Here is a 13,672-nt window from a genome sequence, read left to right as displayed (position 1 = left end):
CATTCCTGAATTTGGTTCTCAAAATTGTCTCTTCCTAGTCTTACTGCACTGGTTAGAATAATGAAATGATGTTGAATAAATATGTCAATAGTGACCATCTTTATACTGTTTTTAATTTAATGGAAATAATTCTAGTGTGTTGCCATTAAGTATAACATTTGCTTTTGATTTCAAATATTTTATTATATAAAAAGCATTTTTTATTTCTAGAAGAGGTTTTATCAGTAATAAAAGTTATATTTTATTGAATGCTTTTTCAGCAACACTGAAGATGATGCTTGTTTTTTGTCCTATTAACTTATTAATGTTATGAATTAGTGTAATAACTTTCTTAATGTTTAAACTTCCTTGCATTCTTAAAATAAACCCTAATTAGCCACAGTCTTGGAGAATAACTAGAAATTCCAGGCTCTGATGTGAGACAAATGTGAGTGAATATCTGGCTTTACTACTCACTGGCTGCGTGACCACAAATTATTTAAGTTTTCTCTGTCTTAGTTTCCTCACCTGTGGCAAGAGGAAGATACTAGTACTTACTTCCTAGGGCTATTTTAAGAATTCAATGAGATAATGTTCTGAAAAATACCTATCATACTTGTACGTAGAAAAAGAAAACAGAAGTACTGGTCACTATTATTACTGCTATATATTTCTGGATTTCATTTGTTTATATTTTATTTAGGACTCATATCTATACTCATACTTTAAGTCTGTATAGTTTTTCTTTTACATCCCATGTTTATCCCTCATATTTTCTATTGGGTTGTTTCTTGTGATAGGAAAACTTTTAATATTATATATATATGTTTATATATACACATATATTATATGCACATGTTGTATATATAGTATATACATAAATATACATATGGAATATATACAAATATATACATATATATGTAAAATTTAATGTTTTATTAGTTTACATCATTTTTCTGTTGATTCTCTTGAGGGTTCTGGATTATTAATTGTAGTACACATAATTAGTGATATTTTCTCTCTTTGCCAATAGTTAAGTATAAACACTGAGTACTACAGGAGTTCAGAAAAGACTATCAATGGCTGATGTAATTGTAACATAATTTTTATAATTCTTTAGTGTATAAGATCAAGTATTTGTTTATATTATAACAACAATTACAATTCTTACAACTACTCAGGAAATAACTAATACTTCTGCTAGGTAGAGATTATAGTGAAATTTTATTGACTAGAGCACCTTGATTTAGGGAATATTTTATAGAGCCTGAAATTTTTTTTGATAATTTAAAGAACTGCTAAAAAAGATTTTAGGATGATATTTAAATTGCTTCAGAAAATAAATTTTATGATGCTAGGCATTCCAAATCCTCAATGTTAACTGCAAATTATTCCTTTTTGTATAATAAAGATGGGTCCCAGAGAACTGGGCAAATAAAATAATCTTGCCCTGTGTATTTGAGAATTAAATTGGACATTGCACATACATACTGCATATCAGTTACTGTTACCCCTAATTTTAACAGATGAGTTTATAGTCAGTTAACATTGATTTAGTACCTATTATTTTCTGAATTTAACTTAAAAAACTGCAAAAGAGTGTAAATCCTAATAGGAGATTCAAGGTGCTCATGCTGAGATGATAAGAATATAATAAAACCATAAGATACCTTTTGGCAGTGTGAATCCATGACTTAGTAATAGTTATGATTAAAATCACTACCAATTGCACTAACTAAACATTCCTAATCCTATAAATAAGGGCTGAAGAACTAGGAGATAATTCATCAAGTGGGAATTTAGAACAAGAATGCTTGGCTGAATTATACAGGCTAATTATGGCTTATAGTACTGGAATAATATAAGAGAAAACATTAAAACTTAAATAATGTTTTCAGTTTTGTATTCTAAAGAGTTAAATCTAAAAAGCCCCAATAATTGAAATTTGGCCTATAGAAAAATAGTTTCACAACTTAAGTACTTTATATAGTGGCAAAATTTTTGGAAGAAATGGAAGTTTTAATACTGAATCCTGAAAGAGCTCCTCCTAATGAATGAGTCATTGGTTGAACAGAGTTTAATTTGTTGAAAAAACAAACATTCAAATTTATCCTCTAAGATATTTTTGTTACCTGGAACAAAAAATAAACACATCCCAAAGCACTATTTTATTAGAACATTCTTTAGACTGATAACATTCTTTTATGTCTTCTTACCTATTCATGGAGTTACCGTGTTGCAGGTCCTGTTCAGTAGGTCGAAAGAACTCAGCCATATTGTCTAGCAGTCTACTAAATCCTCGGTTTAGACAGGTATTCAAAACTGTACTAAAATCTGGGCTACACAAAATAAGAGGGTAAGTTACTTTTCAGATTTTCAATCGAAAAGGACACAAATTCAATAACTATGTGGTTACCTTTGACAGCCACCAACATTTCTAGTCACAATTTAGTTTTTAGACTAAAACACTATAAAAATATATCAAGGAGTCAATCTTAAAAGTTAAGCATAAAAAGTGAGCTTATTATTTAGCACAACACAATGAGAATATTCATGCATTTTGCTAGATTTTCTTACATTAGGCAGCACTTTATAAATGTATTTTTATAAATATCAATAAATAGTATTACTTCTCTTGAGGAAACACTTGAAGAGGAATCCTCTTATAGTCACAGGTTATTGGTTTGCCTTATATACTCTATCATATCATCCCAGTGAGACAGAATATTTTATTAACATGTACAACAGATGAGGAACTGGATACTTGAGGGATGAAGAAATCTGTCCAAAGGTTATGTAATTAGTAAATATGGGAGCCAGAATCTGAACCCAGGCCTTTTTGATCTTAAAGTTCAAGCTCTTTTTGTTACATCATGTCAGTACTTCACAAAAACTCTTTGATATAAAGAATAATATATGTATGCTATGAGAGTTAGGAACTGCCTAGTTGAACAGATTAGTTCTATCTTCGACATGTAGAAATCTCAATTCAACTCATGAGAGTGGAGGGCTAGGGCTATAAGTTTGGGAATTACTAACATACAGACAGTAAATTAATAGGAGTATATAAAATTGCTTGGGGCAGCTGAGGATGAAATAAGAACAAATACCTGGGAAACACTAATATTTAAAGGAAAGGCAGGCATAGAGGAACCTAAGAAGAAATGATCTGAGAACTGGGAGAAAGATTAGATTTTTCATTGAAGCCATAAGAGAAAGGAATTTCAAGAAAGCCTTGATCAACAGTGTCAATTATTAGAGAAAGGCCAAGTAAGATGAACATTACATGTTGACTGGATTTGGCAAAAGTTCACTGATGACCTTTATCTAGAGCTTCATGGAGTGGAAAAAAGTGGAGATCACTACTGTAGAAAGTCAAGGGACTAGAACTTGATGAATTCAGATAGTAGAGTCAGTAGCTGAGTTAACCTAAAAATTTGCTGATTTTCTTCAAGATTATGAAAAAATATTATAAACCAAGGATATAATTTGCCCAGAAAACAGAACTAGAAAAAAACCAGAAAAAATGATCTTAAATTATCTTTAATTGAAAAGAAACTTTGATATTTTAATCACTTAAGATAAAGTGGATGGAACTGGTATTACCACTAAGATTTCACAATGATAGAACTACCTCAACGAGTGCAAGTGGCTCAGTCAAGGTTGACCAGATAATAAATAGGAGAGCCAACCTTGAATCTAGGTCCTCTCGTCTTCTAATGCATAATCTGATGCTTTTTCCACTTCTAACACTCTGGCTCTCTTCTGGGTAATTTAAAATAGTAATACTCAGTTTAGGGAGGATGTGAAATTTTTATCACTCAAAGATTTAGGAACATTATAGACTATCCTGAAAGGGTTAGGGGAAGTACTTCTCAAAATTGAGTACAGGTGTGTGTGCACATACACATTAGCATGTGTGTACACGTGTCTACACCTGAGGCCTAGCTGGAGCTGGCTAGCTTTGGCTGCCAAGAGCATCTTTTCCCAACTCTCCAAGTCAGCACTGAGTGACATCAAGTTGGTAGTCAGCACTGCTGTGGCTACAATTTGTTTCTGGTCTTTTTTCTTTACAGGGCTGGTTGTTAACCATTTACCACTACACACTGAGCATATGAGAATCACCCTTGAAAGCTTTCCTCAAAATATAAATGCTAACTATCTTCCAGTTCCTTAACTAGTATATCAGAGTCTCTAGGCTAGGAAAGTAGGTGGGGGCAAGGCATGGGTATCCTCAAAAAAAATCTTTGCTTCCCTCCCCACCCTAATAAGAGGACCATTAGTTTAGGTAGGAAATCCTACTTAAGGCAGGGGAATAGATTTTAAATTTAACAAAATATTATGTTGAACGTTGTTCAAGAAAAACTATAAAATGGTCATAAGTACATTCAAAAAAGAAACACATGCTTTCTGTTACATGCAGTATACATACCTTTCCAACATGTCTCTAGTTTCATTGAGTAGTTTAATAGTGGTAACATCTCTAGGAGAAAGCCCACAGGCCTGTGAAATTAAAAGGCCACATTTCAGGGTTTCAAATATTAGCACAGGGTTATGATGAAACAAATCATATTAATAAACTCAGGAGTTCAGGAAGCCTAAAAGTCTATGTTCTATCAACAATCAAAAAATGTTAAACTCAAAAAACTATAAAGGTTCATGTGCACAGGTAAGTAGTATTTAAAACATGAATCACAGTAAGATCTTTGTTTATCTGACCCCTCTTGGACACATTTCTAGAATATACTTACAAAGAAAAAAATAGCCTTTGAGGTTGCAGAGGCCAGGGATTTTTTTTCTTTGATTGTTAAGACATTTTATCAGGATATGTATGTGTCTTTTCTCATCAATCTAGTTTAGCCTAAGGCTCTGTGTGCCCTTTCAATCTGAAGTTGCAGGTTTAAATTTAATTCAGGTAAAATTTGGTCTATCATCCCTCTCTTCATCCGTTCTTTTGAATCATTTTCTTTTTTAATTCCACTGTTGAATTTTAAAATTTGGAAATTGCTTTATCATTCCAGAAAGCTTTTTAAATACCATTATTGCATCTCCTTTAGATTCTAATTTGTAAGTAAGTTTTCTCCTGTTTCCTTCATTAATTCTGTCAGATCTGTTCTGCTCATTCAATTTAGCCTCCATCCTGCAGTTCACAGGGTTTCCTCAGATGGTTTGCAATTTTTTTTGGCCTATTCATGAATGCAGGGTCTCTCAGTACCCACAAACATCTATCTCTGGGGTTTCTGGGCAAGGGGGAAACCGGCAGGCAATGAAAAACATGGCAGTCTTTGTTCTAACAGGACCTTTACGCTGAGGTATGGCATAGGGGCCTTTCTGGTCTAAGACTTCTCCAATTGTTAAGTGAGAGATATTCTTCTCTCAACTGCAAAGAATGGATACAATCCACTTAGGTATAAAATTTTTTAAAAATGAGGTCTATAACCTGTAATCTTTGGCATTTTTATTATTCTTAACCAATGAATAACTTAAATCACAACTGGCTGGGACACACCAGTGTATAGCAACACCATAGTTGATAAATGTTAGATTAGGCCTTCTTTGTTTCTCAACTGGATGACTCCTTCAGTCCATTCAGACACTGCCATCATTGATTCATCTTAAAAAGCAAATGTGAGTGTGGTACTGGCCTGATTAGAATTTGAAATGGAAGTTCAGACTCTTTATCTTGGCACACAAAGCTCTTTAGGATCTTGCCCCAACTACCAGCTTTATCTTCTGTTACCTGACCTCATACAGAAATGCTCTAGCCAAAGGAACTGAATTTGTCTCCTGTGTTCCCCAGGTGTAATGAATATGTCTTATTCATTTTATATCCCAATCATACTAGTGTCTGTCACATAACTAATATTCAATAAAATTCTGCTGAATATCTAAAGTTGTTTCTAACTAGAAGTCATTTCCATTTAGTTTTCTAAATTAATGAGGTTTTATTTAAATTACTGAAATACATGTCTTTCAATTACTTACCTTTCAAGAGACTCAGAAATCTAAATTTTAAGAGATTGTGAAAAAAACCTTAAAAAAAAAAAAAGAATAATTCGTTTGGTTAAATGGTTATGAATTAAGCACCTGAACTGCTAATGGAGTTTCTTCATCTGGCATCATATAATGGCACAATAAAGATCTGGATCCATCGTTATTAATCCAAGAAGAAGATTTATGTTGCTCAACGAGATCTCTGATTTCTTTTAGTTTTTGCTCCAAGTCCAAAAGGGACAAAGAATGTTTAAGAGAAACACTAGAAACAGAGAAAAGGGAATTGGGATAAATTGAAACTATACAACACATCCTATACACACTCTTACCCTAACAGGTTACTACCTGAGATCCTGTTTCAACCAGTCAAACCAGAAACTGCTGATTGTGAAATCACTAGAGTGGATTAAGAAATCAGCTACCCGTTACGGGCTAAGAAAAATCTTGTTGCCGATTTCACAAGAAAATTCCCACTGTATGAATGCGAGTTAAAAGCCTCAGACACAGATTTTTAAAAGCAGGTCTTTTATCTCATGACCCAAATATCTCTGGTTTGTTTGGAAATCAATCAATAAACAATGAAACATTAAATCTTTACCCTTAGTATAAAAAGGTTGATACTGATGAAGGAAATGGATTCCACAATGTAACACTGCAGGGTTGAGTCCATATTATGTTAAGAGTTTCGCAGACCACCATTTGTCAAATCACTAGCTTCATTAGAACAATTCTAATTTTTCTTCTATTCATCAAAATCAGTAAGTCAGAAAAGCCAAAGCAAAATGCCTTACCTTCCTAAAATCTTCTGCACAGCTTGTTTAATGACAGTGATCAATTCTGTCAGGCCTATTAAAGCAAAAACAAACATAAAAGCGTTGTTCACATTTTCAATTCCTCAATAATGCAAATGAATGAATCAGAATTAGTTTACAGGTCACGAATAAGAATCTTACCATCTCCAAGGAGGTGTTGAATACTTGATAAATATTGCTGTTGGACATCTGGGGGGGCAAGAACTGTCTGTATAAAACAGAAATAAGGTACCCAATATTATTAGTAAATAATAATATTTTCATTATAACTTGAGCTGAGATTCTTTAGGACCTGGAATGACAGGAAAAATACTATTTTTTAACATAACAAAAAGCCTACTTCAAAATATGAAGAATAACAATGCTAAAAGTTTATAATCACATGAAATATAAAGATATTTATTCGATATGAATTATCATGATAAATAATACTTGGTTAAATTTTGAACCTCTTGAAAGAAAGGGCAATATCTATTGAAGTCTATTACACTTACGGTGCCATTTTTGCCAACTGCTGCATTATCCAGGTAAATATATCCACCAATTATGTTTAACTGGACTCGCAAAAGAACCACCAGCATGCAAGTACTGTACACAGCTACGATACTTCTTGTGAAACCTTTACAGAGAAAAGAAAACCACTTGGTATTAATTATTAAAATATAAACAAACGTGTAAAATCACAAACCATTCCTACAGTTATTTTTTCATAAGATGACTTAAAAATACATTTGTAATTGTTTCAAGTACAAAAATATATCAATTCAAAACATTTCATAGTCTATCTGCTTAAAAAACGTTTATTGTAAATTAGGAATGATCTCTTAATTGAAACAATAACCAAAAAAACAATAACCAATATATTCAGTGAAGGGTTATATATTATTAGCTTAGAAAGGAAAAAAAGAAAGGACTGGGAAGCACTATGAGTTGCAGCCTCAGAACTCAGAGCTGTCCAGGGAGCTAGTCCTGAGTAAGAGAAGAGGGCTGAGCGTGGAAGAGCTCCAGCTGTCAATGGCAGGTAAAAGAGGATAAAGGAGAAGCCCATTAAAGGGCTGGAGGAAGGTACACAAAGACAGGGAAACACCCAGAGACCCGGCTAGGACAGAGTGTTCAAAACAGAGGAGAGAGAAAGGTGCTGACTCTTGTGGAGAGGTCTAGTAGGTTGAAAATGTCCAGTGGATTTAGCAACACAGAAGTTATTACTGATGCTTGAGACATTTGCTTGGGTGGAGATACACGACTGGAAACCAGGCTCTAGTATGTCAAAGAGTGAGTAGGAGTGAAGAAGCGAAGACAGGGAATGTAGAAATCTTTTGTATTATACAATGGAGGTGAGAAAGTACAATAGCTGAAAGGAAATACAAGGTAGTACAAAAGTTTAGTTCATTTTAAAATAGGCAAAGTTTAAGCATGATTCAGTTGATAAGGATTAGTTGAATGGATAGGAAAACACAGGAATAACTGACAGTATAAAGTTCTGAGACATGGAGATACATCTATTCTAGGGCAGCTTTTTGCTACAAATTTTTATCACTAATCAAAGTTTGCATACAATATCAAAGTAAAGTTACTATCTGGGTTGGAGTAAAAACTTCCTTCAAAGTATATATTGTAGATATCAGTACCTAATATGCATATATGTAGTCTAGGACAGGTTTACATATTATCATAACAATAATACCACCACCACCGCTAACATTTATTGAGTAGTTTCTATGACCATTGATCTACTTGCTTTATGAGAATTATTTAATCTGACAAAAACTCTATGAGGTAGGTAAAGAAGAGTTACCCACATAATAGAGTACAAAAATTTCCCATTAAAAACATTTTAAGGCTGTGCTGTTACACAGAATACATAGGCTTACTTATTATCTTCAGATCCTCCCATATGTCCAGCTTGTTTGAAGGCCTAAAGAAAAATATCAGAAAATATGAAAATAATATAGGTAATCTAACAGAAAACTTTGAACTTTACAGCTCTATACTTAATTATATTTTATCACAGGATAACTGCAGAAAACAAAACCCATAAAATATAGTAAAAACAACTGTAATTTCAGTAACTGATAATAACCATTTTCATAGTATCCTGGTGTATATCCTTCCAGTCTTTCTCCTCCTTCTGAGCATATGCATATGTGTATTATAAAATCATACAGGAAAAGCAAGAATATTTATTTCTTTCCTTTATTTACTGTTTTATAAATAATGTAGTAGGTTCTATAACTCTTCAAAGGTAAGTAATGAAGTATTTTTTGTTTAAAAGTATCATTACAAACACATGCATTTAAATGTGTTTGATGTGTTTCTACCCACTGTAGTTATTATCCTTACTGATGTTCAAACTGCCCATCTTTGACTATTGTGGGACTATTCAGGTTAGTTCCTAAGTCCTTTTGACACGACCCCTTTAGTCTTTGACAACTTCCTTGCTTTCTGACATAAAAAGCTGTTCTGGGTTCATCTTGTTCAAATCTTGCTGCAAACCTGAAATCATCCATTTCTCTGAGAGTCCTGGTTCCTAGTAGTGGAAAATGGTAGTGTGAGACTTAATCCTTTGATTAAAGATGTTCATTGCTACTGGGTAGGTCATTATTTCTAAGCCTTTTCAGTAGACTAAGCTAGTAAATATCAATATATGTATTTATTTATTTATTTATATGAACATATATTCAAAGAGATAAAATACATCATGAATTCATATTGATACTTCTAATTCAAAATTAGGACCACTGGGGTTTTTAACAATCTCATTGTTCTTATATCTGTATTTCTTTTTGCCCACACTAGAAATCAGTGAAACTAACACAATTACTAATTTGCTTCATCCCTCACTCTATGGACAACAGTCTCAGAATAGCAATAGCAACAGTGAAAAGAGTTTAAGTTTTTTTTTTTTCAATTCTGTATGCTCTAAGAGTATATATCCCACTAAAAACACACAAATTTCTATTTTTTTTAAATGAATGAATGAATGAATGAATTAACTTATGGCTGTGTTGGGTCTTTCTGTGCGAGGGCTTTCTCTAGTTGTGGCAAGTGGGGGCCACTCCTCATTGCGGTGCGCGGGCCTCTCACTATCGAGGCGTCTCTCGTTGCGGCGCACAGGCTCCAGACGCGCAGGCTCAGTAATTGTGGCTCACGGGGCTAGCTGCTCCGCGGCATGTGGGATCTTCCCAGACCAGGGCTCGAACCCGTGTCCCCTGCATTGGCAGGCAGATTCTCAACCACTGCGCCACCAGGGAAGCCCTCAAATTTCTATTTTAAAGTCACTTGGCATAGTTTCTGTTTTTGTGATTACAACACCAACTAGATACGCATTTGGGTTAATTTCATTTATTTTACTATCACTTTTTTTTTTTTTTTTTTTGTTACGCGGGCCTCTCTCTGTTGTGGCCTCTCCCGTGTGGAGCACAGGCTCCGGGCGCGCAGGCTCACTGGCCATGGCTCACGGGCCCAGCCGCTCTGCGGCATGTGGGATCCTCCCGGACCGGGGCACGAACCCGTGTTCCCTGCATCGGCAAGCGGACTCTCAACCACTGCGCCACCAGGGAAGCCCTAGACATTGCTTTTTAAACACTAAACATAGTTTTATAAATATGTAAAATATTTATATGGTTCCAAATTCAAATTTATACAACACAGTATATTCAAAGAAGTCCATTCCTACCCACCTTTATTCTTTTTCTTCTTCATAGGTAACTATTAAAAAAATATACTTTAACTTCCCATTGTTTTCCTTTATATAGGCAAATATGTATATATATTCATATATGCCCCCTTAGATGAATGGTGGCATTCTATACACATTTTCCTTTATCTTTAAAAAAAAAATAACAATATATTTTTAAAACTTCGGCATAGTACTCCACTCACTGTGTATACTACGTGGACGAAGTTCAGGGGTTTTCAAATCACCTTTGTGGTAGGACCAGGTTTTTTTCTTATTTCTAATCTGTCACAGATGAACAGTTTGGTAAAATGCAATAAAAATGAATTACTAGAAAAATGAAATTAAAAAACCACAAAGATACAAAAAATACAATCCCATATTCTTTATAATTATAATCAGACAATGAGTTACCATTACAATTGTGGGATATTACTAGCTTCTTATCTTTCTTTGGCACTGGAGAGACTGTAGAGCTTCAGGTATCCCTTTCCTAGGTGGCACAAGTTTGGTAGATATATGGAGAAAATCCTACCAGGCCCTGCTGCAACCTTACGTTACTGTTCAGGCCTTGTGGCAGAACACCATATTTTAGTCCCATATTAAATTGGGAATCAACCACAATTCAAGGGTTAGGTATTTTAATGCAAGTAAATCACTTATTTTGAATGTTATCTAAGATAAATTTCAAAGTGATTCTTACAGAAATTCTAAATGAAACAAGATAAGAAAACAGTGGTTCCAAAATTTTAACACAGGAAGTGCTCAATAGCAGCAGGCTGTGGAAGGGCAAATTAGGGTATCTGTCTGGAAACTGTACTTATTTGGCATGATTTTGGTGGGACAGGACTGAATTAAAGCCATGCAGGACATTTCTTCATGTTGACATTCACCACTATCAGACTTAAAAGTAGATTTAATTGAGTTATAAGATGAGACCTAATGTACAGCATGGTGAATACAGTTGATAATAATGCTTTCGTATACTTGAAATTTCCTGAGAATAGATGTTAAGTGTTTTCACCACACACCAAAAAAATGGTAACTACATGAGGTGATGGATATGTTAATTAGCTTGACTGTGGTAATCGTTTTTAATATATACATTTACAAAAAATGAAAAAAAAATTCACCTTATCTGTTTTAAAGATTCTGATTCCAAACCTATGTAGAACAGAGGAAAGTACTTTCTAGGCCAAGATTCCTTTCAAATGATTTGTCTGATGGAAACCAACTCCAAGTTAAATACAATCAGACTCTTTAATACTACCAAAATATGTTTAAGAATTAAACTAATCCTTTCAAAGTGTTCTACCTATCTTGTGATGAAGGATGTTTAAGATCCTTTGCCACTGAAACTACATTGCCATTATCAATCATCAATAAGAATGCCAAATATTAAAGGCAGTGTTGGCTGTTTATTTGCTACTATAAAACTGATAAAATAAGACTATCAAACCTTTCATTTATTTCTGATTAGTTATTGTCACAATTAGTTTAAGGAGAAAATTAACTTGCTTGATGGGCTTATATGAGGCCAGAGTTGACTGAAAACCAATACAAAAGCAGTCATAAGATTGGAGGCCTTACTTTAATCACATTTTGTAAGGGCTCAAGCGTCTCTTTATGCAAATACTTTTCAAATGGACATTCTCCCCTCCTCCAGCCCCCAAACTGCAAATAGTAATTTCAAATCAAAAGAAAGGAAAGAAAAAATAACACAGAGATGTTTAAAGAGGAAACAGGCAATGAGGAGAACTGTTGTGCATCTTATCCTTCCAAGAATTTAAAAAATTCTCCTGTGTTATAAAGAAAAGAGGGCTCATGCCTTTTCTTTAAAGCTATCCAGGATTACCCATCATTAATCCCTTTGCTCTCTAGCCTCCCACACTTTCTCCCCACATTTTGCTTTTACTTTTTACCACAGACTAACCATAGTATGTCTTGAATTATGACAATTTATTTCATTTAATTCCTCCTTTGGATGACAAAGTCTTAGAGAGAAAGAGACCTTATCTTAATTATCTTGAATCCCCCAAAACACAGGGAATGTAGGGCCTTACAGGAAACAGGGTTACCAAGAAAGAATCCCACTTATGTTTAATGTGTGTGTTTCTGTGTTGCTTTTATAAAAGTGTATTCACTTATTTCATTTGTCTTGCCTTCTCAGTAAGACTAAAACTTAAGGCAATTAAAATTTATTTTTCTATATGTTTCTTCTTTATATAATCACATGAACTAATTTATAAACCAAACCTTACATCCATAAGTAGTAGTAAAAATGTGTCAGCCTCTAAGAATCATGAAACTAAAGAAAAAATTCTTATCACTAGCATTATACTTTAATCAGATTAAAAAACCTGATCAGTTGGTTGAATGAGGGAATATCTAGGTTATGCCTTTTTTTAAGTAGTTTTCTTTAGGGACTGTCATCATGTTGTTGAAGTGCAGAGTTGTAACTTTGCGTGGATTATGGACAGTCAATAATATGTATTTAAAAGCTGCACTATTGCAAAACGGGTGTATTATCCAGGTACTCATACACTTTTCTTTTATTGTTACTTGATTTTTATTTATTTTTTTAAAATTTATTTTTATCGTTGGCTGCGTTGGGTCTTAGTTGTAGCATGTGGAATCTTTTGTTGCAGTGCGTGGGCTCTTTGTTGTGGCATGTGCGTGGGCTTTCTAGTGGTGGCACACAGTCTCAGTAGTTGTGGCGTGCGGGCTCAGTAGTTGCGACACGCAGGCTTAGTTGCCCCATGGCATGTGGGATCTTAGCTCTCTGACCAGGGATTGAACCTGTGTCCCCTGTGTTGGAAGACGGATTCTTAACCACTGGACCACCAGGGAAGTCCCTGTTACTTGAATTTTTTTTTTTTTTTGCGGTACGCGGGCCTCTCACTATTGTGGCCTCTCCTGCTGCGGAGCACAGGCTCCTGACGCGCAGGCTCAGCGGCCATGGCTCACTGCCCCAGCCGCTCTGCGGCATGTGGGATCCTCCCGGACCAGGGCATGAACCTGCATCCCCTGCATCGGCAGGTGGACTCTCAACCACTGAGCCACCAGGGAAGCCCTGTTACTTGATTTTTTTTTTTTTTTAAATTTTTATTTATTTAGGCTGTGTTGGGTCTTCGTTTCTGTGTGAGGGCTTTCTCTAGTTGCGGTGAGCGGGGGCCACTCTTCATCACAGTGCGCAGGCCTCTCACTGTTG

The 13,672-nt window shown here is 34.7% G+C and overlaps 1 protein-coding gene across 1 annotated transcript in view; it reads right to left on the bottom strand.

The window, feature by feature from the left end:
• PEX3 (peroxisomal biogenesis factor 3) overlaps nucleotides 1–13,672 on the bottom strand; it is a 41,736-nt gene that overhangs the window by 6,131 nt on the left and 21,933 nt on the right. The window contains exons 4-10 of the mRNA XM_007450311.1: nucleotides 8,657–8,700; nucleotides 7,280–7,404; nucleotides 6,927–6,993; nucleotides 6,765–6,819; nucleotides 6,067–6,235; nucleotides 4,412–4,482; nucleotides 2,196–2,318 (exon numbers count right to left, since the gene is read on the bottom strand). Coding sequence (XP_007450373.1) covers nucleotides 2,196–2,318; nucleotides 4,412–4,482; nucleotides 6,067–6,235; nucleotides 6,765–6,819; nucleotides 6,927–6,993; nucleotides 7,280–7,404; nucleotides 8,657–8,700 — 654 coding nt within the window. The remainder of the gene's footprint in view (nucleotides 1–2,195; nucleotides 2,319–4,411; nucleotides 4,483–6,066; nucleotides 6,236–6,764; nucleotides 6,820–6,926; nucleotides 6,994–7,279; nucleotides 7,405–8,656; nucleotides 8,701–13,672) is intronic.

Source organism: Lipotes vexillifer, unplaced genomic scaffold, assembly GCF_000442215.2.
Source record: "Lipotes vexillifer unplaced genomic scaffold, Lipotes_vexillifer_v1.1 scaffold112, whole genome shotgun sequence".
Classification (NCBI taxonomy): Eukaryota; Metazoa; Chordata; class Mammalia; order Artiodactyla; family Lipotidae; genus Lipotes; species Lipotes vexillifer.
This window is presented reverse-complemented; position numbering and strand designations above follow the sequence as displayed.